General features: G+C 41.8%; 1 protein-coding gene and 1 long non-coding RNA gene across 5 annotated transcripts in view; both read left to right on the plus strand.

Annotated features, from left to right (window-relative positions):
- The window catches only part of LOC124110926 (nuclear factor 1 X-type-like), a 334,632-nt gene that overhangs the window by 207,904 nt on the left and 98,932 nt on the right, over positions 1-27,796 (plus strand). For all 4 annotated transcript variants that reach the window (XM_048399803.1, XM_048399804.1, XM_048399802.1 and 1 more), the window contains one exon: positions 17,940-18,266. In XM_048399803.1, the coding sequence (XP_048255760.1) occupies positions 17,940-18,266 (327 nt within the window). The remainder of the gene's footprint in view (positions 1-17,939; positions 18,267-27,796) is intronic.
- LOC124110927 lies at positions 20,957-27,772 on the plus strand. Its single transcript, XR_006857355.2, has 2 exons — positions 20,957-22,012; positions 23,871-27,772. It is a non-coding gene; the product is annotated as an uncharacterized LOC124110927 (long non-coding RNA).

The raw sequence follows: 27,796 nt of genomic DNA on the forward strand, positions 1-27,796 counted from the left end.
CACTTGGTGTTTTTTTAAAAATATCCTACAGACATTGGCTATTAGTATCGCGTTACAAATCGCATTATACATTACGCCTTTGCTTCTGTTTTCACAATTTTAAAAGCACGTGTCTTTCCGATCTTTAATATCGCACTGATACACTTTTCCCGCCCAACCAAACTCAGTATTTACGGTCTTTTTTACAGACCTTCAAACTTTGTACGGGATGTGGGCTAAATATTCCGCCCCAGGATCAGCATGATTGCTGCTTAAAGTGTTTGGTGGAAAAGGGGCATGATGACTTAACATGCCCCATCTGCAGGGCCTTTACCCCTAAAACAATGAAGCGGCGGCAAGCCGACAACTTGCATTATAAGAGCCTACTCGAGGCGGGGGTGGATATACACTCCAAAAAGGCCATACCCCCCCCCCCCCCCCTCTAAAAAGGGTAAAAGTAAGGCCAAGTCAACAAAGCCTTCCGCAACGGTCTCCTCCGCCCCCTCTCCGAGGGCCGGGGGAAAAGGCTCTAGGGTCGCCGAGGTTCCCAAACCTGCACCCTCTTCTGCACCCTCTTTAGCAGACATCTCCGCTCTGTTTAAGTCGCAGAAGAGATGCGGGCTGGGCCTTCCCCGTTGTCGGCAAGGGGCGCAGTTTTGAGGTCTTGTGGAATGCCCGGCGTCGGCCGAGGCAGGCCACTTGACCTCGGGGATGATCCGAGATCGGGCTCCGGCTCCGGCTCCGGCTCCGGCTCCGGCTCCGGCTCCGGCTCGAGGTCGCTCCCCAGCGGAGGGGTGGCGGGCGCTGGCCCGTTCACTTCCTCCGCACCTTTATCCCTAGCGGAGTCAGACGCCTTCTCCGAGGCCGAGGCCGAGGCCGAGGCTCCCGCTAGTGGATCCATGGCCCAGAGCCAGTTGGGTCCCCTTGAACCCCCGGCACCTCGGGACCGGGACTCGGCTTCGGGCTAGGGGCAGCCCAGGCCTTCGGGCGTCCTTTTCCTACCTCGTCCACTTACTCTCTCGAGGACGAGTCAGTTACAGTCGACTCGGAATCGAGAGATGAGGAGTGGATGGAGGAGGGAGGGGATGACTCGGAGGCTTCGGGAACATTCTCCTTCGCATCCTCGTTGAGGCATGTACGGGACAAGATTGTCCAGGTACTGCCTCAGGTGGCTGCGCCTATGCCTGAGTCGGATCCGACTGAGTTCTGCCTTCCGGGGGACGCCTTCGACCCTAGCAAGGCGCCCGAGGTGCGGCTCCGTATCTTGTCCTCCTTGACACACGAGGTCATCGACCCTCTGCTTTCGGGTGCCCGCAGGAAGTTCGACCTGCCCGAACTTATTAAGCGGTGCCAGTGGTCGACGAGTGCATCTGGACTTCTGTCACCCTGGGTTGCCCCCCTTTTCCATGTGCGGTGCGGAGTTGAAGGCTGCTTACGTTTGCTTTGAGGAGCAATACCGTAATGCATGCCAACAGCTTCGCATATCCGTACACTCCGCATAACTGTCTGCTGTACAGAGGGAGCTAGTGGGAGAGGGGCCGGCTGACTCTTCGGAGTTGGCTGTGCAACTGACAGAGGTTCATAGTCATCTCGCGCAGGACGCTATCCGTAGCTGTGCCTCGCAGATGATGTGCGCTGTTATGGGCATGCGCAGCCTGTGGATGTCAGTATCTAAGTACTCAACTTCCACACGCCAAGACCTCCTAGCTTTGCCATATAAGATGGGTGCTACCCTCTTCCCTGGGGCTCAGCAGGTGGTCAGAGAGGCCACTCAAATGTATGCCTCCATCAAGGACTCTAATGCCTTGTTGGAGATACCTAGCGATAAAACCGCGTAAGCGGGCCTCTCCGCTTGACTCCTCCCACGCTGATGCGCCGACTCAGAAGTCCACACCTGCTTGGAAGCAGCCGCTTCCTTCGGGTAAGGGCGCCGGGAGGAGCAAGCGAGGCAGGGGCTGGGGCAAGGCAGCTGGTCGAGGCCAGCAGCCTTTTCGCAGGGCCGGGAACCTATCGGGTTCCCATTAGCACCCGAAGAGCCCCAGGTGGACCCACAGTCGCAAGTTATTGAACTGCCGACAGCAGGGGTCCACTGCCTCAAGCCGGGTGTCCCCATAGGCGGCCTACTGGCTCTATTCCTGAAGGAATGGGAGACAGTTACATCCTATCCCTGGACCCTGTCCACTCTAAGGGATGGCCACTTGCCCCCTTCTCCGGGATAAAGCACACTCCGGTGCCTGCTACCCAAGAGAAGGCGGAATTCCTCCGTGCCGAGGTCGACGCTCTTCTTATGAAGGCGGCGATCGAACTGGTTCCCGTGGGACAGGAAAGTGAGGGCTTCTACTCGACATATTTCCTAGTCACCAAAAAAGACGGAGGGTTCAGAGCTATTCTCAATCTGAGAAGGCTGAACAAACTTAGAGGTACCGCCCTTCAGGATGGAGACACTGCGCTCAGTGATCTCAGGTGTCGAGACAGGAGAATGGCTAACGTCAATAGACCTAAAAGACGCCTATCTCCACGCACCCATACACCCCGAGTTCAAGAAATACCTGAGGTTTTCTTTCGACAGGAGGTGTTATCAGTTCAGGGTTCTACCATTCGGGATCTCCACGGCCCCTAGGGTGTTTACCAAGCTGATGTTGATTCCTGCCCAAGTGGCCAGGTCGAAAGGTCGGTTCTGCCACCCGTACCTAGACCACTGGTTACTCAGAGCTCTATCGCAATCCCTCAGTCAGATAGCTACACAAGACATTCTGATCACTCTAGGGTGGATAGTCAATCTCAAGAAGTCAGATCTGAGCCCTACTCAGAATCTTGTCTTCTTAGGGGCGAACTTCAACACAGTGAGCGGACTTGTATCTCTATCACAAGACCGCATAGTCAAGGTCAGAAGTGTTACTTCCCAGTTTCTTCTGTCCACGAGACACACTGCTCATACATGGCTTCAGTTACTGGGCAACATGGCGGCGACAGTGGATGCGGTTTGGCGGGCGCGCTTGAGAATGAGACCCATTCAACAAGCGCTCCGTCGACTTTGGGTGAACTCGGAAGATCTCGAGACTCCGCAGTGGCTCATTACACACCTTCAGTGGTGGACCGAGGTCGAGAATCTGTCCTGGGGGCTCCCCCTCGACACTCCCGTTCCGTCTCTCACAGTTCAAACAGACGCGTCACTCTCCGCCTGGGGAGGCGTTCTGAACGATCACACTGCCTCGGGACTATGGTCCCAGCAGTAGATCAAACTGCATATCAATATGCTAGAACTGAGAGCGGTCAGGTTGGTGTTCCAACGCTTCCTGGATCTGCTTCGTGGCCAAGTGGTTCGTCTAGAGATGGACAACCAAACGGCGATGACTTACATCTGGAAGCAGGGGGGAACGGTGTCACCGTCGCTTCTCCAAGAGGCGTGGCAGTTCCTCCTATGGTGCGACTCACATGATATCAGGGTGATACCTGCTTATCTCCCGGGGGCGGACAACGTCCGTGAGGACGCTCTGTTTCGCCGGATCCTCGCTCCTCATGAGTGGAGGCTCGACCCGGGGATATTCGGGATTATCTCCCAGTTATACGGGTCTTTCCAAGTGGATCTGTTTGTGTCTGGGGTGAATCACCAGACACCAACGTTCTGCTCCCGAGTCCCCGGCCCGAGGTCGGTGGCACCGGATGCCTTCCAGCTAGATTGGACGGACAGAATTCTGTGGGCATTCCCCCCAGTACCTCTGATCTCCAAGGTCCTATCTCAGCTAGCCACTCAGCCTGCGCGACTACTTGTGCTCCTGGCACCTCTTTGGTCGGCGCAGAGCTGGTTTCCAGTAATACTCAGGTTTCTGGCTCAGCCTCCTGTTCTATTACCTTTATGACCGGACCTCCTATCCCAGAACGGGGCCCTCCACCCGAATCCCAGGATTCAGTGGGTGGCTTGGCCACTGTCAGGAATCGCCTCCAGAAGAGCGGTATTCCTGCACGAGTTGCAGACACAATACTGGCTTCGCGGAGGGATTTGACAAGCGTTCAGTACGAGGATAGATGGGCCTGCTATGCGCGCTGGTGTGTCGAAAGAGAGATTGCAGATCCCTTTTCTGCAGATCTTGTAGCCGTGCTTGAGTTCCTCCAGTCGCGACTAGATGACGACCTGGCCGCATCAACAGTCCGGGGGTACTCTACAGCTATCGCAGCTTTTCACGTCCCTGTCGACGGGTCACTTCTGGGTGCACACCCATTAGTGCAGCGCTTTTTAGCAGGTTTGGACAGGATCAGACCGCCTGTACGGCGGATCAGCCCCCCTTCGGACTTGTCAATCCTTCTTCATTGGCTGTCCAGTCCTTCCTTTCGGGATCTGTCGTCTCTCTCTCTTCAGCTGTTGAGCTGGAAGACGGCGTTCCTTGTGGCGGTAACGTCCGGCAGACGGGTAGGCGACATTCGTGCAATGTCAGCCGATCCCGAGCTAACTGTCTTCCACCGGGACAGGGTCAGTATTCGGCTGCCGGATCCTTACCGTCCTAAGGTCGCACACGCCTTCCACGTGACGGCTTCTATTGAGCTAGCTTCTCTTTCACAGCCTTCCTCGTTGGGGACCACTGCAAGACATTCTCATGTCTTGGATGTCCACAGGCCTATATCAGTAGAACTAAGGGTATCCGTAAGGATAACCAACTATTTTGCTGTTATGGCGGTAGGAAGGCTGGCTCACCTGCAAGCAAACAAACTATTTTCAGGTGGATAGTGTCTACTAATTGTACTTCGTACACCCTTCAAGGCAGAGACCCCCCTATCAGGTTGAAGGCTCATTCGGTTAGAGCAGTGGCTACGTCACAAGCGTACGCCGCGGCTCTGCTCATTGAGGAGATCTGCTCAGCGGCTATTTGACAAACACTCAAGCGAGCTTGCTCGGTTTGGTCAGTCAGTTCTCCGAACTGGGCAAAGTTCTACATCTCTAGCCGATTGAGCCTTCGAGATTTTAGACCGCCCTCCAGTTATACTGCTCAGTAACGGTCCGGATTCTATCTTCGGCGGACGATAAAATATCCGTCCTTACTACTCGATACACACGCACACGCCAGATCCTCGGAGACCCTCTGGCCTAGCTCAGCGTGGTTATAGCCTCTCGTGATCTACGCCCCTATATCACTTGTTCCAAAAAGTGTGTGGGGGGGGTTTCGAGCCACAAATAACGGCTAATTTCATAGTATATGGTCGACCACGCCCTGTCTCTAGCCCCTGCCTCTCGACGGTGGTGCTTCACGATAAGGTTGGTTCCATTTATTGAACTCTTGTTTATTCATTAAAATATTCAAAATACGATGTACTTATTACGCTTGTTGCTGACGGATGCCACTTCCTAGATTATCTTTAGGAGTCTGTCTTGATGCAATAAGTGCCCCAAGGAGGATTTAATCTGAAAGAGAATTTTACAAACCTGTAGAGGTTATGAGTTCTTTGATGAAATCCTCCTTGGGGCACGGCCACCCACCTCCCCACATTCTGTCAGCATTAGACATATGGAAAGTGATTTGGGTGAGAGTTGCTTCCCCTGGCGTGACGCACCTAGGAGGGTGAGGCCCCGTAAGGGTGGTCGTATATCATATAAAAACGAAGTTTTTTGTGTGGTAACAATTTTTATTAAGGAAAATGGTTACAACTATACTGATACTACACTAGATTGAAATATATTTGCAAAAACATGTGTTCATTTCAAACTTAATGCATCCTCATGGGGTTACAAAGGAAAAGGCAGTTCCTCTGACTCAAAGCAACAGGTATATTTCATTAATTAACAAACTATTTACTATTTGTTGTTGACCAGCGGAGATAACGGGGGTATGTAAGTTTGCTCACTTCTTTCTTGTTGTTACCCTGTCTGGTGCTCGGCATTAAGGGGCTAAAACAAGGACTGGTCGGCTCGGAGTCAGTATACTGTGTCTGAGTGGGGTATTCATATTAAACTGCGGCATGGTATCTCAGTGAGCTAGCACTATAAATCGGCATCAGTCCGGACTAGAGCAAGCAGCCACACAAACACACACACGTACATGCACACGTACATGCACGTCGCTATATAAGTGCAATAATTTTGGATGTGACGTTAAACCCCATTTCACCTCACCTCACCTGTCTTCTTCTTGGTCAGTATTTCATGATGGACGAACACTCCATGCATCATCATGTGTGTCTTGCAGACGGGTATTCTCGCCATCCAACTGGCATGGTGTTTGTTCTGACTATCATTGGTGCTGTAGCTTATCTGTGCACTGTGCTCAATGTGTTGATTTGTCTGATGAATCCTTCAGTATTTACCTTCATAAATGTCGGCATAAAAAGCAGGATAGGCTCTCCAAAACTATTAAGAAAATGGAGAACGTGGATCCGACAGAACCTGTATTTTCTTCAGTCAACTGCGACCTCTTTTACTGCTACAAAGCCTACCAGAGATTGCATTGTTTCTTCATCACCCTCGTCATCTGTCGCTGAGAATGTCAAGCTTTCTCTGCCTGAGGGCATCCTGAAGACTGTGACTTCGATCAAACCCTCTACAGTCACTTCTTGTCGCTCCCTGTCTACTCCTAGACGTTCCAGATCCCAGATTTATCGTTCTCCTGGAGAGCTGTCGTCACAGGATCACCGAACAGATTTGTCAGACTCTTTTCTCTATCAAAATTTGTGTGGATCTCACTCTCGAGAGTTCTTTCATGAGGATCGACGTCTATGGATCGAAACACTCAAGATTGGGATTGGCAGTCTAGGGTTTGATGATCACACAATCTGCAAACCACTCAGCTTTGCCATAACCCTAAGGTTCAACGACATCTCAGGATTGGAACTCTTCTGGGATGCAGTGAACCTCTAAGGATCGGCACACCTCTTAGAATCGATGTTCCCCCAAGGTTTGACGAACCTACGAATCGACTATCTTCTCCTGAACGTTGCTCTTCCAAGTATTGGCAATCATTGAATCGTTCATCCACCCATCTTGTCTCACGGAGAGTTACTCGCGTAACAGTTCAGAAAATTTTTATACCCAATCTCTTCGACATCGCTCTTGCCTTGTTCTTCTCGTCAGCACTCTCGCTCATCATCATCGACAAGATTTTTCCTGGAACCCTGCTTCGTATAATGTCAACGCAAACCCTGCACATGATTGGGAACCCTACCCACAGTATTGGACTCTTTTCCCACCCATGTCAAGGGTACTCTTATGACACTGCTTACCCAGATTACCGTCCTCGGCCCTTCAGCAAAGGATACGCATGGTATTTTTCCTTCAATGCGCCACTTTGGTTATCTGTCACACTACTGAGATTCTTTCTACTTTGTGGAATCCTAATGGCCCCCTCAGGTGGGTCTCCTACGGATACAGTTACTTTCATGACGGCTTCTATTCAGCCAACAACATCGACAGTCTTTCCTACTTCTTTTGTGGATCCATTGGCAGGGGAAGAGCTACATACAATATAAAGCTAATTTAAAAATGTCTTTCAATTGTTGTGTAAGTTATTTCATGACATTTAAAAAAAAGTTTAAACACTTGGTACTAGAATCTAGTCTATGGATAAATTTCTGATGTAGGTCAAGTCGCTTTGCTTCGGAAATGAATTTTTATAAACAACTGAAGAAAGATAAAGTTGACCTGGTTCTTTATGACGGTGCAATAGTAGATCTAGTTGTATTTCTTTTATTAGATCAGTGCACAATTTTCCACAGAGGCAGGAAAAATTGACCCACGAAAACTTTATTTTATTTCATATCAGAATGGAGATAAAACACGGACAGCCTCACACACTTCGAAACGATGTTCAGATAAATATTTGTTCACAGTTATTCTGTCATGTGCGTGAACCTGGATTTCAACATTATGTTCATCAAGATTATGCAGGTTGCTGGCTACACAGATCATCCTCTCTTGCAAACTACTTTAGCATGAACTCATCTTTGGTCTCGAAGCTCAGGGCAACAATGTTTCTCTCAGATGCATTTTTTAACCATCCATGACGAGCATCTGTCATAATGTCAATGCCTCAACATTCTTCTTGGTCAGTTGATTTCATCAATGTAATACACACAGCCTCCTTCACAGCATCATCACAAGATTCGAATTCCTTCCAAATACCCACCCACGTGATCAGGGTTACGACCTTAGGATGAATTAATAAATTAATTTGCATTTTTATGTTTTGTTGAATACTATTATTAAAAAACATCCTGTACATGGTACTTTTGGATTTCACTGCATATTTCTTTTATTTCTTTCTAAAACTTTTTGATTTCCCCCTCTCAGACCACGCGATCTCCTAGCAACCATGCCCCATGAGCGCATCCAAGTTGATTGCTGCTTACAACTGTCAAGAATTTTGCAAGTTCGCTTGTCTTCAATATGAGCAACAAAACATTTTCGTGTGACGCTTAATTGATGGAAAGTAGTTTGAGATGATCAGGGGGGAGTCATTACAATTTTGACATTGATGAATTTATCGTTGAGAAAGTTCCAAGTTAAAATTACATCATTCCGACTGACAACTCAAATCAACAAGATGGCACCCCTCTTCCCGCAACAGAAACTTTGACAAATTCAGTGCCAATTTTTAGGATTAGTGAATCAGTGTCACAGCCAGATTTCATTGTGGAACCAGATGAAGGCGAATACCATATATCGCCGTCTATAAAGCGACCCCACGTATAAGACGACCCCCCTGTACAAGCCTTTAAAATCGTCGCTAACTTATACACCTGGTCTATAAAGTGAATCGGAATGAAGCACGTCACCACTGCATACACAATCCCCACATTTGCAATAAAAACATGTTTGTCTTCCTCAGAAAAAAATTACATTGTTTCCCTTCAGCAATCAGGGAAACGAACAGATCATAACAATTAAACTTTATCAATACAAATTTAAAAGTTGAGATAAGAAAACCACTAGACATGATCATTTACCGATTAAATTGTATTTCCTGTTCTGATAGGCATTGTTTTATATGCAGATATTAAGATAACTGTGTGTATTTTGTCGTAAACGAAGACGGAAGTAGCAATCAGCTATACACAAGTTTCTCGGAATCTACCGGTGATTTGGTTAATAATTACCCAAGCAGTAATATAACTTTAAATAATTTCGATACAATAATAGAAAGAATTGAATCTGAAACTATTATTTTATTCGGATAATTTAATCCAATATATATAAAAAATATGAAAAAATTATGTTGACAAATAATGTTCAAACTACAACAAATATGACTTTCAGTGAGTCAAAGTATGGCATTTATGATATATATGTATCCATTCTCTATCCACTAAAGTTGGTTTCAAGGCATCAATGCAATAGCGATAATATGACCGTGGTTGCTGTAAATAACGGTGAGTTGTGCGGTCTTCTGATCACTTCACATACGATTTTGCCGAAATGAAAATAAACAATATTGAATGAAATTTTGAATGAAATAAATAAAATACATTACAAAGGTAAGGCCAGATATATAATGAACTGACAGTATACATGATTAGTTTGTGTACTTCATTACGGATTTGTTGACATGGTATTTCCAGTGTAAGTGCTCACAGTTATGTCTGTGTTGGGGGGGGGGGGGGGGGGTAGATCAAAACTCTTCAACCCTGTGTATAAGACGGCCCCCTTTAAAGCCCCCTAATATTCGAGGTACGAAAAACTCGCCTTATACACAGTGATATATGGTATGTCTGTTCACGCTTCTTTTGTCAAACAAACGTGACACAGCATAAGGAATGGTGCAGCCACCATGTTACAGAAATTAGTCGATTCGAAAAGAGTGCTAACGGAGCACCTTTAGAATACAGTACCACAACTTCTCGTGAGGAGTTAGCCCGACAGCTAACCGACTGAGCTACGTCCACACTGTTAAACTTAGTGCAAATTTACCTGGTCATGCCTATGAACGAAAAGGGTCGAAAGGTGACCGACACTTACGAAGGTTACGGGTGGCCATGGTGTCTCGTGACTTTAGTCTACAGACACTTACGAATGATCCGAATGTCCCATTCTGTAATCTACAAGATACTGAGTGGTGAGAAATGAGCTGATATGCCGCGAACTGAAAACGGCTCCAGTATCAGACGATGGTATTTAATAATTCGTAGGGTGATTTTTGTGACAGAAAAGTGTGATAGGGAACACTGTAAGGATGTGGATGTGGATTTATAACCAATTTATCCACTTGAATTAGGATGAAAACGAAATAAAAAAAATAAAAATAAATAAAAGTGCTTTCTTAAACTAGCGCTTGCTCTAAAATTGGCCGCCGCAGGCTATAATTAGTAAACAAATACTCAAAACTCTCAACACTGCAGGGCGTATTCAATGACATTGCGTTCTTTGCTATTTAAAGTGCAACCGTAAATAAGCTCCACCCACTGTGATTGATGCAGATGCCAAACATGATCGATTCGATTTTTTATGATAAAGCTACAAAAAATATATTGACTTATATATAGATATGGAGCCATTTGTGGTATTCAGGGTTTGTCATTCAAGTTGATACAAAGTTTGACGGTCAATGGTGATCATGTTTGTGTACGTTTTTCAAAAAGCTTCTCCCGACACTCGGTTGTATTTACATTGTCAGTCACTGTTCCAAACTGAAACACCCCCACCTTGCAGGTTATTGATAGTCAGGGTGGGGCTTTAAAAGCATGGTTTCCTTCAACACTCTGCCTGGGACGATCATCTTAAGAGTGTGCATGAAGTTCAGGGTGTCACTTCTCTCCTAGTGACAGTGGATCTCCTCTGCTTACAAAGAAACCAAGATGAAGAGCAAAGGAAGGATCGCAAACCACCGCCTTTCACTCCAGCTCAGTCAGACCTCTGGAAAGTTCTAAGTTACAGATCCAACTTTTTTCGCAACGCGGGAGGTTGTCTGTTAGCAAAGAATTGGGCCATCCTGGACGACTCGTTTTAAACCTCCTACACCATACAAGCCTCGAATATCAAGGCAAGAAGCTTCTGATTCTCACAGATGCTATAGATACATTACTGGTAAAGAACGCCATAGAGCGTCTTGGCACAGTCTTGACGACTCCAGGTTTCTACTCTCCTAATCTTACTGGTCCCACAGAAAGATTGCCTTCATCCCGGTGACTTCATGCTCATTCTAGATCTACAGGACTGATATTTACACGTCCCCATCCATCAAGAGCACCGCCATTTCCTCCAGTCTTTTTACCCTCAGGCCCCACAATTAATGGAAGGTGCTCCCATTTAGAATTTCTTAGGCTGCATGGCTATTTACGTGCCTCACAAAGCCTATCGTCAAATTCCTACCTGTTCGAGACATCGTCCTCGATTCATACATTGATAACTGCATTCAGGCCAACGAGGATCCAGGCATTCTTCTCCTACATCTCAAATTTTTCTAAATCAACTCGCTTGGATCTGAACTCCAGAACAATCTGAAACGATTTCAAATCGACATCTTCAGTTTATGAGGGCTCTCTGCACTGGCAGGGTGTTGGTGCCCCAGGATCCTTGGATTAACATTCAACACCTTGTTCCTTTGGTACTCAGAAACATGGGGTCATTTTCAAAATGTATGGGGCCACATTCTGAGAGATCATAAAAAAAACTTAAAACCCAATACGTTGGTTATTGATGCAGAATCCCCATCCACACGTAACGCTAGCAATACATAGAATGTTTCCCATAGCTTCTTCCTCCGATGTATCATTATGTATTGCCTGCAACAACATCCCATGTCATATTTTTAGTCTCAACAGCTTGTTTGTGATCTCCGTTTATAGCATGTCAATTCAAGGTACTTGTTCCAAAATAATAATTTGGCTTTTTCATTGAATTAGATTTCACCTGGTGTGTCATAGTTTTTCTTTCTGGGTTATGCTGTAACCATGTGTTGTCGTGAAGCCAGGTTCATTGAAAATTTCTACCTTTCTCAGTCTGTGTCAGGTGTGCCATGAGAAACTTTCTGTGTTTGGCCAATTTGGCGATTTTGCAACACTGCGGACATTCAAAGCAGAAACATCTTGGGCATTATCAGAAGAAAGTTTAGGCTGTTTTGATGGTTAAAAGAAATTTAAAATTGATTTATCTCTACACATTTTTTCAGCTGTCTGCTCCCAGGTTTTCTTGATCGGCCATGATTTATTAGTTACAGTAAAGAACCAATGAAAATCATTCATATGACTACTATATGTTTGCACAAATGTGTAAGCTTAATTCTGATTGGACCATTTGGGATTTTGAGCAAATGAAAGGCGCAGACAGCAAAATCAGATACGGAAAAGAGGAAGTTTACATTCAATAATTGAAACAGCTGTGCAAGTGATTTAAAATATTTCCGTGGCGCCCAAAATTATATGAAATAAACCTAGCTACTGAATGCGCCTGATGTCCTGAGCATAAATATCATGAGCCAATCAAATAAATTATTGCGGGAATCCCGGAGGCCACAGCCTTGTCAGAACACTGCGCACAGAATGGAGCCTACATCCAGTAAGAACAGTGGGTTTGTCAGTTATTTCCGTGCCCTGATGCTGATATCATTGCAACCCGCTTCAACATTCAACTATCCTGGTTAGTATCTCCTATCCCCGATCCTAAGGCTTGGGACCATGATGAGTTAGCAATCTCGAGGGAGGGCCAACACGCTTACGTCTTTCCCCAAACCATCATTCTACCTCCTGATAATATCCACCAGTCACCTCACACGGCTTTTGGTGGCACTATTAAGTGGAAGGCTTTTGAAGCCTAATCTCTCGCATGGGATACTTTTACACCCGCTACTGCGTCTCCACAACAAATTTGTGAATACCTTCACCATCTCTGGTCGTCACGTAAGCTTAAGGGTTCTACATTAGTTACATATCTGGCAGCAATAAATTCCATAGTTGCTACTACAATTGTGGCAGAGGTTGCTGAACTGTAAGTATTTATTCGGTCTTAAAAGTTGGCTGACCACTAACCTGGGATCTTTACATCATACAAAATTCGGGTGATTTTGAACCTCTTGCTGAGAAGGCAATCACCCTGAAAACGTTTTTTCTTCTCGCTCTCGTGACAGCTGCTTAAGTGAGTGAGATTCATGCATTTGTTGTCAACAGAGTGTGCTTTGAACATATCTTGCATGGGAAAGTTTTTCTAGGCCTACGATGGGATTTCATTGTCAAAAACTTCCTGGACAACTTGATCGGTTATTTACTATCCCACCTTTGAGGATAGCAGAGACATATCCCTGTGTCCTGTATGTGCGCTTCAGATCCACCTTGATGTTGCGAAACAAAGAGACTTTTTATCCTGCTCTCAACAACAGCTGTTATGGACGTTTCACGTTCCAGATCCATCCCATCATCATAATTCCTCAAGCCTATTAAGCTCTAGAAAGAGAGTTGACTGGGAAAACCATGTGTTTAGTGTGTGTGGGTCGACTAACAGAAACATTCATTACCCAGATTGTTGGGAAGTGACCATAGTGATAATAGGTGGGTTCGGATGAATTGTTTTCAAGTAGCCAAAAACCTTTGTTTAGGCACATTTCCACTTGAGATCGAAAGCAGGAAGGGAAATGCAAAGTGTGAGATAGGATAAGTATTACAAATATACAATTTATTATAAAGCTTAAAAAAATAAAAGAATAAATTCTCAAGTAATGGCTTTGGAAAATATAGTGAGGGCTGGCAGTGTGTTTTTTGTTTTTGTTTTTGTTTTTCAAACTAGTATGTAACCAAATAAACAGTTGTGTACAATCAACCACGGAAAGGGGCTCCATACATAAATGTATTCCTTGATGAATAAAATGGAATACCATTTGAATGTTAATTTAGATTTTTGTGCAGCAGCTACATACTTATCAGCACACCCATTCCAGTCAGTTTCATATATCTGAGATCTGTATTACATCGGCAGTTCAGCCATTTTATTCCCTTGTTAATACTAACTGCCATTTATTCAATTTTGCAGAATCATGTTTTTGTGCTTTTTGTAACTGTTGAGTATTCATCAATAGAGCATGCTATTGGTTCGCCAATGCTATTTTTTTAATCTGTTGAAAGTACGCTGAGTGTGTTGCTATATCACTATAACGTGGAAAGGACTATAGGTCCCCCCCCCAAGTAGTGGTAGGACGCCACAGCTGGGATGGTTGGGGTCCACTACCCCAGGACTTAAACATCCCAAGGATAATCATGGGTTCATGATCCAGGATAAACAACATATCCCATGAGACCATCCGGGTCCACGACCCATGGTAACACGTCTCGAAGCTTCAGGTCCTACTGCCGCTGCATTATTATGCAACAGAGCCAGCCCCCTATCACCAATGTATTCCTGTTGATAAATATTTATATGTATTACCGTGTTATGTTATGTTGTTGCGGCGCAAACTACCAGTGTGTGCATAACACATATATACTATGACCTTTGATTTTATTTCACAACGCGAAGAGTAAGGGTGAAACGATACACCAATATTCTGATGCATCGCGATTCTTGACCAATGATACGATACACGATACACGTGGGTCTCTTTATCGATACGCCACGATACGGAATGCACATCTTAGTACAATGTTCCTTGGCTATTACACCCTTCAATAGCGCTAACTCTGTTATAGAGCGCGGTAACGCATGGCTCCCAAAACTAACTTACATTTTAATAAGCTCACGTTTCTTCACTGACACGATGTTTTCCCAATCACAAAAAACAACAACGTTAACAGCGCGAGCAGGGAACACCGGAAATACCAGTAAAAAAATCCAACTTCAAGTACGCAATTCAATCCTATTATTTTACTATCTGGTTATTAAAACGTTTTGATTGTATATCTGGACCCATGTTTGTAATATATTTTATTAATTTTATTCAAAATCTTATTCAATATTGTTTACATTAATTTCGGCGAAATCGTATGTGAAGTGATCAGTTAGTAGATCTCACTCACTGTTATTTACAGCAACCACGGTCAGATTACAGGTTGCAACAAACTTTAGTTGCCAGTGAATGGATACATATATTAAAAATACCATACTTTGACTCTTCAAAAAACGTGTGGCAACTTGAGTATTGTATGTCAACATAACGTTTTCGCAATCGAAATACATGTAGTGCGGGAATTCTCTACGATGACTGGTCAAATTGTACCATACATAAAAATAGTCTGCAATAGCAATCACCTGTACCAAACTGCTACGCTTATGCTTCTTATAATTTTAAAGATATATAAAGTTGCATATAAAGTAACACGATATTGAAATATATTTTTCCTGATAAAACAATAATTTCAGATACAATTTCTTCAGAACATTTTTTTTTTAAAGTGGATAACACTATGAATCATAAACAACTATTATTCTAATCCTTTTTCAAACCCTGAAGCGTACATCGTAGATCATAGGTAGGCAGAGCATGTACTATTGTGTTGGTCATCTACCACCTACGACTCCACCTCCTTAAGTGAGGGTATCACTGCCCCCTGACAATGTTGACATTTTAATTTTTCTGAAAAAGAACCTGAAGTTGAACTATTCACAGTGCGAAGTGCATTGATTATTTTCTGGTGTTTGAACTTTGAAGTTTCCTGCTGTTTTGAAATTTGACATGTTTTGACGGAGGGTGAGAGAAAGTTCCACTTTGAAGCTTGACAAGTAGTCTTGTTATTATATAATAATTTTGACTGTTCCAAAATCATGAAAGGTCCAATCCTGACATGCTTGAAGCCTTGAAATTTAATATATGCTTGAGTACTGGAGTACTCTTTTTTATCGTTGCGTATCAAGATACGTATCGTATCGTGACCAGAATATCGAGATACGTATCTTATCGTGACCTTCTTGTATCGTTGCAGCCCTAGCAAAGATATTATCTTGAAGTAGCATATCAACAAATTTGTCCTGAAGTTTGCAAGTTAGTCCTGTTATTATCTGGCTATAAAAGTGTTCATTGTGTACCTGGACTTATGTTATATTACTTTTATCCAAGATTTCATTTATTTTTTTTCACATTAAGTCGGGCAAAATCGTGTATGAACTGATCGGCAAATCACATCAACTCACCATGAACTCGCCTTGAAATGAACTTGAGTTGTTAGAGATGCAAAGTCTCCGGCCTTCCTATCACTGTATTGACATTTCTTTTCAGTTGTGATATTGGCCATGGCATAAAGTATTTTTTAAACTAAATCACCCATAGATAGGGGAGAAAATGTGTGAACAGCTGATTGCTATTTCCTGCTTAATTTTCAAGACAAATGTACACACATGTAATTTTCATACCTACGTAGGAAACATTGTCCGGGATACAGTACACAAATACCAATGAATTTGTAAATCATAATGTCTGGTGATGTTTTTCTTTGACCAAATTTGCAAACCGCAAAACAAGCACACAAACTCCAATTGCTGCCATGACCATAACATTATATGCACAGTAAACAGTGCCCCTTTAAAGGGAAGTAACTGCACGATATATTGGATCGCATTGTTTTTAAGTATTGTATCATTTCACTGACTGGGTCATATGTTCGAGACACCGCATGTTTGAGGATTTAAAAAAAAAATCAAATGGAAAAAAATGAAACATGCGGCAGACTTTATGATGATGCAAGGCCTGAAAACCAAGACTTATTATTTTTAGCCTAAAATGTAAATTTTATTTTTATTACACCAAATGACCTATCATGGAGCAGAAAACTTTCAAAAACATTGAATTCCTTTTTCATATTTTCCCCAGTTATCATTCTGTAAAAGATTCACAAAGAAAAAAAAAGTGTGGCCTTCCTCATATTGAGCCTCGAGTGTCATTCTGACAGTTCCAAATCTGGTGAATACGGAAGATGTTCCAGGAGTTAAAAGCTGGAGTCATGCATTGCAACCATGGTCGCACACAGATTTGTGCACAGGTGCTTTGTCCTTGTGGATAAACACACCTTTACTGGTGTTATGTTAAAACTAACAGTATTACATCATCAAGAATGCTAACCTTGACATCATCAATTGGTACATCAAGTGACATTCCATCAATAGCTAAAAGAATGTCATTGATACAAATATTTATCAAAAGAAGCGATAGCAAACATCCTTGGTTCAAACCGCAGTTTACATCAGAATATGAGGTACTGATTCCACACAACACACTGCACATTTGTGTTTGTCCAGCGACAGAATAACATTATACATGAATCAATTAATCTCAAACTCAGTATGCTTTCTCCAAATACTATTTCCATCGATGCAGTGATATCCCTTTTTCTCTCCACAAGGCAACAAATATTGTCTTTTTCATGTTTTCCTTGTTTCTATGATTGACCTCACACTTGAAATATGATCAGTCGTTGATCTGCCCTTTCTAAGGCCACTCGACAGTCACTTAGATGATAGTTTTTTTCAATATGCTGAGACAATTAATCATGCTTAAGAAGGCCACAGTAAGGTTTGTAGCTTCCCCAGGCTTGAGTTGCCAATCCCTTTACACCATATATGGCTGGTATAGTTCCTTAAACAAAACAAACATTGAAAAGCTGTAGAAGAAAATAAGTACAATTGTCATTTTTCAGCACATCTACTAGGATACTGTAAACAGCGGCTGCTTTACCACTTTTTGCACAAAGTAAAGGCCTTCTGAATCTCATCAAGAGTTATTGAACAGTTCAAGTTTTCATTTAGTGTATCATCACATTCTTGTATCTGGGATGCTCTGTCTAACAACTGAGCATATGCTTTACTCCATGTCTCCCTGACAACCTCTGTATCTGAACATACTGAACATCTCACTTCCATAGGAATATATGTCTTTCAGACATATATTTTCTGAAACCGATCTCAAAGACATCAAATGGCAATGGTACATCAACTTACAAATATGAGTTGGGTGTACAGATTTCTGGGGCCTTCTGGAAATTGAAGTTAAAGGGCTCTTCCATATTTGCAAGTAATTGCACTTTTCTAGTTGTTATAATTCTTGTTTCATGTAAGCAGTGTCTATTTTCAGCTTCAATAATGTCACATCAAAATGGAAATCATGGCATGATGGTGCAGAACAAAATGGATAGTCCAAACTACTACAACTACAGCCCGCAATCAGAATCTGCACTGGTCAATATGCATGCTGGCATGCCAAATGGCCAACCAACCCTCAGTCCTGCTGCAGGAAATCCACACAAACGATTGAAACGCACAACTATGAGCTCCATTTCATCTGCAGAAGATGATGTTGAAAGTGTTGGTGAAGAGGCAGAAACTATAAACCAATACTATGCCAAACCAGCATCCAGTATTGGCCAGCAAGCTTCCTGGCAAAGTGATCACGTGGATTCAGGTACATATAGATTTTACAAATGCTGTGAAAGATCATTTTAAATATCGTCTTTAGTTTTAATCATCATGCTATGTGTATCATACTAATCATGGTTCCCATTGCCAGTGGGAAACCTGGAAAGTTGTTGATAAAAATTCCAGTCAGGGAAACATCAGGGAAATCTACACAATCAGGGAATTTTGACACTTGAAACTCATACTCCCTATTATTTAATGTTATGGCAGCCATGCAATTGTGAGAAATATAGTTTATTCATTTGAAAAAGATCTTTGTTTAGGTTAAGTGGTATTTATCAAATTTTACTACATCAAGGTCTTTTTTGTGACTGATAGGGATTAGCTCCTCTTGTCTCCGGCTTTAACTAAGTTCTAAATTTCAAATATTTTGAGTGAAATATTACATTGCCTTGGTATTAGTTTAGCATTTGAATTTCAAAAATCAATTAAAATGTAAAAAGGTTAAATCACAAAACTTCTCATAAAATATTGCTATTAGATTCTATAAAACTCTTTGTTAATGAAAATCAGTGTTAAGTAAACCATTTGACTTAGAAGCATGAATGTTGCACTGAAAGTAGTAATGGTATTTACTTCACATTATTATTTTCATGATTAATTGGTTCATGTATATTCTGTTACTAAGGTTTGTCAGTGAGATCCTAGTCCTGAAGTTCCTTTTCAAAGATTGTAATACTTGTTTTGATGAGGGAATGATTTATAGATTTAATTCGTAGTTGTCATGTTTTTACTCTTTAAATGGTGGCAAATGGACGGCTTTTAGGGGGGGATAATTACTTGGTGACTTAGTTTTCTTTAAACAAAAATTAACACTTAAGTATTCTATAGAAAATCTAAAAAAAGACATTTCCAATGGTGTTGTGTATTCTAAGGTTGTTTATAAAGCTCCAGTTGTTAAAATGGAGGCCGTATGATACAGTCTGGCAACGTTCTATGTTCCCTGGAAATATCAGGGAATTTGTTTATTAAGGAATAGGGTGGGAAGCATGCTTATGTCCCTCAATTTGTATGATTATTATTCCCATTCACAAAGTGTGATGGGGATATATATAGGAATGTACATGTGTGCTGTCTGTCCGTCTTTCAATCCATCATGTTTTGTTTCAAAGACAGTTCAATATTCCTTAATCAAACTTTGCACAGATATGACAATGTATGAGGCTAGCCATGAAAGTTTCAATCTCACGAATGATTTGTCCATTGAATGATCCACTGGTGACCTTTCCATTTTAGCATTTATTATCTATCATGTATTTCCTAATTCCATCAATTCAAATGTAAAACCCCAGTGCATCTGATGATAACCTCCGCTCCCAAGTGACCTTCTCAAAGTAAATCTAGTCTACTGAAATGGCATAAGGTACCAGTTTGAAAGTCAAGTGAGATTATGTGTCTGCCAGCTTCTCCAGAGTTCTTTGTCATCATCAGCTGCTTGTTCCCATATTGATGTCACCTCAATTTGCAACAGGTTTGAACTGGATCATCAATATGGCCACCCCGGGAGCCATTTTTGTTAAAAATGTAATGAAATTTGGTATATATACGCAGTGAGTATTGGGAATCGAGTCATGTTCTGTGTTTGTTTTGCAGTATTTTATGTCTTCTCTTCCAAAACTGTATGACTCAGGAAGCTGAATGTATTTGACCTGTATGTTGGCCTGCATGTTTTTTCTTATGTTGACATCATAGGATTATTATACCCCTCAGGATCCCCATTGTCCTATGCTTGTCATGAAAGACAAGTTAATGGATCAAATGGCCAGACTCAGTTACTTTGTTGATAGCATGTTAGTGTGCCATGGCGGCACAGGTCGTGTTTCACGATATCATTCCCCGGTTTGCTTGGTGCAGACTAGGTCATATAACTGTAATATTGTTGAGTGCGGTGTTAAACAACAAACAAAACTGCAACAAAAAAACATTGAGGAATATATTTTTTGTTAATTAACTGAAAAAAAAAAAAAAATTCACAAAAGATTCCAACATTTTATTTTTAAGCACAAGAATGGGTATAATCATGGCTATTAACATGATTAGTTTCAAGGCATGTAACAAGTTTTCTCTTTATTTCTCAAAATCTGTTGGTTCGAATTTGTTGAAATCTAGCAAAGCTTCCCTCCACGAAAAGACAACATCCATGGTATAGTGGATAGAGTGTCAAATGGGAGAGCAGAAGGTTTGGGGTTCGATTATGCCAAAATATGTTAAAAGATGGTCACTATATAGGTGAAAAAATCTGGAACCTTTTACCCCCGGGGGCATGGGTGGCCCAAGCGTCTAAGGTGCCGCGATTCGCTGTGCAGAGTTGCGTCCCTTGAGCACGCCACAAACCTATGATTGTGGGTACAAATCCCGGTTCGCCACAATTATGTTTCTAGGTTTGTCAGCACCATACCCGTGCTCGTGGGTTTCACCGAAGTGGTAAACGTCTGAAACTTGCATCACTTTGAGCTTTCCTCCAACATTAAGCTGACACGCAGCGATATAACTGGAATACTGTTAAAAGCGGTGTTAAGCCAAACTCACTCACTCACTCACTCAGTCACCTGGGCGGTCGGGTAGCCTAGTGGTTAAAGCATTCGCCCGTCACGCAGAAGACCCGGGTTCGATTCCCGACATGGGTACAATGTGTGAAGCCCATTTCTGGTGTCCTTCGCCGTGATATTGCTGGAATATTGCTTAAAGCGGCATTAAACCCTACTCACTCATTCACTCACTCACTCACTCACTCACTCACTCACTCACTCACTCACTCACTCACCTTAAACCTCATTTCACCTCAGCTCCTTCATGGTTGAAGTGTTATTAAATCAACAGACTGAATAGGCGTTATCAGTCATCATCTGTTAACTGTTGCATTTTCAACATCTCATCTGAAACAAGAAGGTGAAGCTGAAACTTTGCATGAATGATTCCAGCTGTGTTGTATCTAAAAGTGGTACAGCTCTTAGTGTTGGCCTAACTTAGGTTACTGGCGATCTGCAGCCTGTTTTTATAATGTGTCGTCTGTTATAATCTGATCATTTTATTGTTCTAAAACTAGTTTTACAATTATAATCTGTGATATATTGCTAGTTGTTGTACTGTCCTTCGACGACAGGTTTTTATATCTAATATAAATGCTTAACTTGCTCAAGTCATGATATGGCTGAAATAGTGCCGATGTGACTTTAAATATTAACTCACTCACTCATTTCAGATTTTTTAGGTAGATTGGTTACCTAATTACTTTTATTTCTGGTCATCCTGCAGAGATTACATAAAAAAGTATTTTTTATTGATGTCAACAATTGGTGTTATATATTTTTTTCACTTTTGTGAGGTACATATGCTCTACAGTGTTGGTCGATGATGAACCTAATATTGTCCAGGAGAGGACATATCAAAGAAACCTTGCATGCTAATGCAGCTTGTTCACACTCTGTATCAGAAATGTCACTCATGTAGGTGAATTGAAGAAAAAGACTGCAGGTCTTTTGTAATTTTAAATCAATTTGATAATCAACATGCTCACTAACATGAGGGGGATGATTTCTTGTCTGAATATGACTTTGGCAGACGTCCATCTACAGACAACCATATGGTGTGAGACACCACCCATACTATGGGACTAGGGGCAGAGGCAGATGATACGTACAGCAGGTTTTTTTAGGAAATGATCAAGGCATATTTCAGAGGATTAACCAGCACTGGAGAGGCAGAGGGAAAGAGTCACAGACCACAAAGTTGGTGAGTACAGACAGAATTGTTCCAAGCAGGTAATTTGAAACAGTGTATTACGGTTTGAAGTTGGATTACATTGGATGTACACATTTTGAGCAACATTGCTGAATTAAGTATCATATAAATTGAGGGATTCCCTCCATCTCAGGTGTCAGAACCTGAACATTTTCAATTTTCTTTCCAAGGATCAGTAGTTATAGATGAAATTCTGATAATTAATTGACAGCATAGATGAGGAAACAACTAAAAGTCCAAATCAAATGGTTGCTAACATACTGATCAGATAGAAAAATGAGGAACCTACAGGTTGATTTAATTTAGAAAAGCTCAACTTGTATGTTGAACGTAACGAGGAAATTTTTGTGATTAAATGGCATGATACACTGTTTTAATATACCTGCTTGCCCAATTGGACTTAGCTCAAGCCCCAGCTCAGGCCCCTGAATTTTTACCAAGCTAGTTTCGGTTTCCAAAAGATCACTCGATGTGGCTTGCTTTGGGTACATTGATGACAGTTGTATCACAAGTGAGGCAGTGGATACCCTCAGGCAGATTATGGTTTTACAAACATTTACTGTATTCGAAGTAATAAGCGCCCACGGCGACATTTGCTAAGATATTGGCTATTGAACAATCCCAATCAGCACCCCTTCCGAGTGATCAATGTACACAAGACTTATTTATTCGCGTATAATATGCACTTGTGTGTTTTACACACCCTTAATTATGGGCATTTAATTCTGGAAAAATATATCTGTCATCCATAAACATTTCAGGCTGTCATCATAAACCACGAAATTTATCTTTCAACTCTGTTTTTTCCACCAAAATAACATTCTAATAAGATCCCCCCAAAATAACATTCTAATAAGATCCCCCTATTTCTAATTTTGAGAGCGCCCTGGGCGCTTATTACGTCGAATACGGTATATGGAAAGTCACAATTCCAACCAACACAGTATGTGAAGTTTCTGGGGCTTTGGCTTAATTCATTTCAGATGACTGTTGCATTTAATCAAGAGAAATAAAAGTTCATTTGTGACAAGGTGCTGAGATTCTCAAAACAAATATGACTGTAAAAATCAGTTCATTGGTACAGTAATTTGCATATTGCAAACTGCACTCTTTTGGTTGGAGTGTTGATAAAATAATGAAAATAACAACAGAGCCTGAACATGAGCTTCAGTAGTGGCTAGACAATATCACTCATAGCAGGAGAAAGATTAGTTCCCCAAGACCCAATATTCAAATTGATGTAGACTCGAGACTGTAAGGTTGGAGGCGTACTGTCAGGGAAAGATAGCTCAGGAGAATGGTCAGAGTCTGAAGTTTGTTGTTATATCAATGTTCCTGTAATTAGAGCAGTTGATTTGTTGATATGTGATGGTATTGCTAAACAAAATTTTGACTTGGGCCATAGAACAAAATATTCATCTGGTCTTTCTCACATACCAAGTGTTGATAACAATAGCACAGATAAAGCAACCAGAATTATTTTGAAATAGGGCCAAGCGGATTCTGACGGATAGTGTTTTTTTAAAAATCAATACTTCATCATTCCTGCAAATATCCTACCTCTTAGTGTTACATCATTGTGATAAATTGTGTATTTTGGCTGTCATCACACTATAAAATCTTCAGATTTTCAACAGTAGTCCTCTTTACTGTCATCAATCAATAATCAGTTATGCAAGTAATACTGCTTCCCCAGCCTCTTTCGTGAGTTTTATCTGCACATTAGTGGTAGTTTGTCACTCTGTAGTTAACCTGCATAAGCTCCTGTGGCCAAGTTAAATGTCTTGATAAGTCAAGTAAGTTGAAATGAAATGCTGCATCAACCAGACGCACAATTGTCCCTTTCCAGACCCCTCATCTGCTGATGAGGATTTGTTCAAATTTTTGAAGCCTCCCAACACAAGGATGTCATTGCCTAAGTCTAGGATCAAGGAGCTCAACATTGTCAACAGATATACCATGGTAATTGGGACATATATATCAACTGGTTTGTGGATGGAGTATGCGACGGCTCACCACCTCTTTTATGGATCTTATGAGAGTGTCTGAGGGGACTTGCCATTCACTATGCAGACAGATCCATTGGTTTCATCCTAACTTTAAGTTTAAGTCCTAATAGAGCAGTGGCGGAAGAGTCCAGGAGGTTTGTCCTGTCACATCCTATCACGTCACAACACTTCTTTAACAATAAGCTACACATGCATGGTCCCGCACTTGAGCATGAGCCTGTTTGATCAGTTTGGACCTCCAGGCTGCTTATTTCCATGTTGGATGCGATTATTCAGTACCTGACAAACAGGATGATGGAACTGCATTATCCATGAACTGTAAGAGTCTGTTTGTAGCCTCTCTGGTCTCTTCTAGAAAGTTAGACACAGATCGCATGATTACCCTAATAGCTCATGTTTGGCCAAGCCAACCGTGGTTTCAAAACCAGTCTCCGTTGTTATATGGAAGAACCACTCAAAATACCTGAGCGTTAAGATCTTCTCCATTAGCCCAGATCGGACATAATGTATGTCAATCTCCAAAGTCTTCATTTTCACACATGGAAACTATTACGTGTAAGATGCAGGCTTCTGTCTTCTCCAAGTCTCCATCTGCAGAGTTGGAACAATCTTGGAGATCTTCTTCACCTGCGATCTATGACAACAGGTAGCACAAGTTCTGTCAGAAGAGAAGAAGGCAGGGAATGGTGATGGGGAATGATGATGTAACTAAACCCTTGGTGGTGGACTTCTTACTTCATCTCTGGCAGGATAGCAAGTTTTGTCATGGTACCATAGATGGATATAGATCACCCTTAGCCTCAGTGTTTCAGCATGATAGTGGACAACTTAGGAAATCACCTCGTTCTAACCAGACTGATGAGATCATTGTTTTCTGTTTTCTATTTCCAACCTTCTCGAAGTAGAATCTATCACTATCACTAGTCTCATCTGCTTCAGAGGAAGTTTTTCACATATTTTTTTATGTTCCTGACATCTTCTTGATTAGTCTTTTAATGTGATTCAGTTACGATACTTAACCTAGTCTTTGGTCTTTCTTTCACCTTGTGGAAGGGTTTTATATTTATTAGGCATCCACAACTACTGTTAACTATCCTTGGACTACTAGATCTAAGAGCCCATTTCTTTTCTGTCAATATGTTTTGCAATATTTTCAATTTTGACCTTATTTGACCTTGCTCTTAATTTCTCTCAAAATGCATATATGCCTATGTAAGCACCTTAATCAATAGTTGAATCATGAAAACTCCAGGAATAAGTAGCTCCAGTCTGGCCTCCTCAGACCTTGTTTTATCATCCGCTTTCACATCTTGTTGACAGGCAAAGGGAGATGACCCAAGCCAGGAACAAGCTGAACCTACCATGGGATTGAAAGGCACAGCCTCACTTCATTGGACAGTGACTTGTAACTTTCATGGTGTCGAGTGTGACTGGAAGGACAGTGGCATTTCAACAAACATTGCTGAATTCCTGTGGGTACCTGAAAGCAATACAGGTCACGTTGGGACTGATTGTGCAACTTTTGTAATGAGAGACAGACTGATCCAGTTCATTCCACTGAAGGGGAAGTTTTAGACTTTCTGTGATATAGTGTCCTGCTTATTGCCAGAAGAGCATAAGATGTGACCCACCAGGGGGAACCTTATGGGTGCTAGGATTGTGCTGTGATGTCATAAAGAAAGATGTTTGATGTCAATTCTTCCCCATATAAATCTCTGCGTGTCCGTTCTGTACAAAAATAACTTTCTTTCTCTCTCGTTAGTTCGTAATGTAATTAAATATTATTTTTAACTCATCCTGCATCATTCCTTATGCATTTACTGCTTACCTTACGACAAGGAAGACAGCACTTCGCGATCGTCCTACGTGAAAAAAAGAAAAAGCAGTTTCAGACTCAAGTCTGCTTTTTACAGGACCACCGCCACTGTCATGTGACAGATTGTGATGTTACATCCATTTCATATTACTGCTCATCGTCGTCAGCTAAAGTCGTGTCTCGCTTTTGGCTCTTCAACTTTGGCTAAATTTGGTGGTCAGCATTCTGCTACAACACTAAATTACTTCTGAGACGGGTGATGTATTCCTTTCATATTTTTTTAACTTGATTGTGTGTTAATATGCAGGTGCCACTTGGCTCGTTGTTTCCGCCATTTTGAATTTGTGTTACAATTGTTTACCTCTTACCAAGGAAGTCAAGTTTATTTGCAAGTCTCGTCTTGGGTATTAACATGCTTATGGATATATATATATAAATACCACTAGCCTTTGGCGTTATAAAGAGTTTTCATGTTTGTATTTATACACCTTAAAAACTTGAATTTCTTTTGCCAATTTCAACTGTGTGTTTATCATCGGCATGCTGAAGTCTACTTCAACTACAACTTCTAATTTTGTGTAATTGTGCGGTGTTCAAATTGTCGTGGTAAAATATCTTCTAAAGGTCCTCATCCATGTTGCTTGGACTGCACTCAAGTATGTGCTACAAATTTCAAATGTAATTTTTGTTCACTTCTTTCTTCACCGAGTTCTCCATTTATAGACAGGTCACCAGGGCTCCAGATAATTTTTCAGCAACACAAGTACATACTCCACATTTTTTCAATATAGGAGTACTTGCAAAACTCAAGAGTACACTTAGAGTACTGAATGGAATTTAATGGATTCATCTTGTATTTCATCTTAGAAATGCACCACAGCATTGCTACTCTTGTGTAAACATGTCAGTAAACAATAAATAATACTTTCTTCGTTGTACACGTATGTCTATTGTATAATGCGCTCTTCCCTCCAGGGTATTCAGTATGTTTTGGGAAAGAAATTGAGTATTATGAGCAGAATGTTTTACTTTTACATCCTATCCCTTTAGCAAATTCAGGTAACGAACAGGTTATAACAAACTTGGTTAATACAAATTTGAACTTTCAGATTGGTATCACTAGACATGATGATTTACCATTTAAATTGTATTTCCAGTTCTAAGCAGATATTGAGATTACCATGAGTATTTCCTCGTAAACTAAGCCGGAAACAGCAATTAGGTGTACACATGTTTTCTCAAAATCTACTGGGGTTAAAAAATTACCCAATAATATAACTTAAAGAATTTTGATTCATTGATTGGAAAAATTCCTCAGGAATTATATATTTATAAATGACAAAACAAAAGAAATAGCAACAAAAATTTATTAATGTTTGGCAGGGGGATTCTCATTGTAATACTGACCCAGTCAGGCATACTGCAATATGCATACCATAATAAAGCCTGACTGGGTAAAAAATTATGTGCATATACTTGCAGCCGAGTATAAATGCACCGGTTAGAATGGCTGCCAGCCTACCTGCGACCAGGTAGTCTGGTCAGCCTACCTGCGACCAGGTAGTCCAGTGAAGCTACAAGCATGGTTCCCAGACCTCGAGCTTGCCCTGATGGTAGGGGCGCTTCACTGGTTGCTAGAGGATAAGTTGCAATTTGCAAAATGGTGGTTTGAATTACTTATGGAAGGGGGGAAGAAGATCCACTTGTGTGGATGCTAGCCCAAAATGATTAGTTGGGGAGAATAAGAGCAAACTGAGAATCCCCCATAAGTAATATAAATGGTAAGTGTATGTACAGTTGTGTATCAAAAATGGCCTATGGCCCTACCATGACATGAAAATATATATGACTAGATACTACGCAATAGTAGAATAAGATGAAGGCAAAAAAAAAAAAAAATTCATGAAAAATACATACATGTATACTTAGTAAGTATAAACGGTACTATAA

The sequence above is a fragment of the Haliotis rufescens genome, unplaced genomic scaffold (genome assembly GCF_023055435.1).
Source record: "Haliotis rufescens isolate VD_foot unplaced genomic scaffold, xgHalRufe1.0.p SCAF_2, whole genome shotgun sequence".
Classification (NCBI taxonomy): Eukaryota; Metazoa; Mollusca; class Gastropoda; order Lepetellida; family Haliotidae; genus Haliotis; species Haliotis rufescens.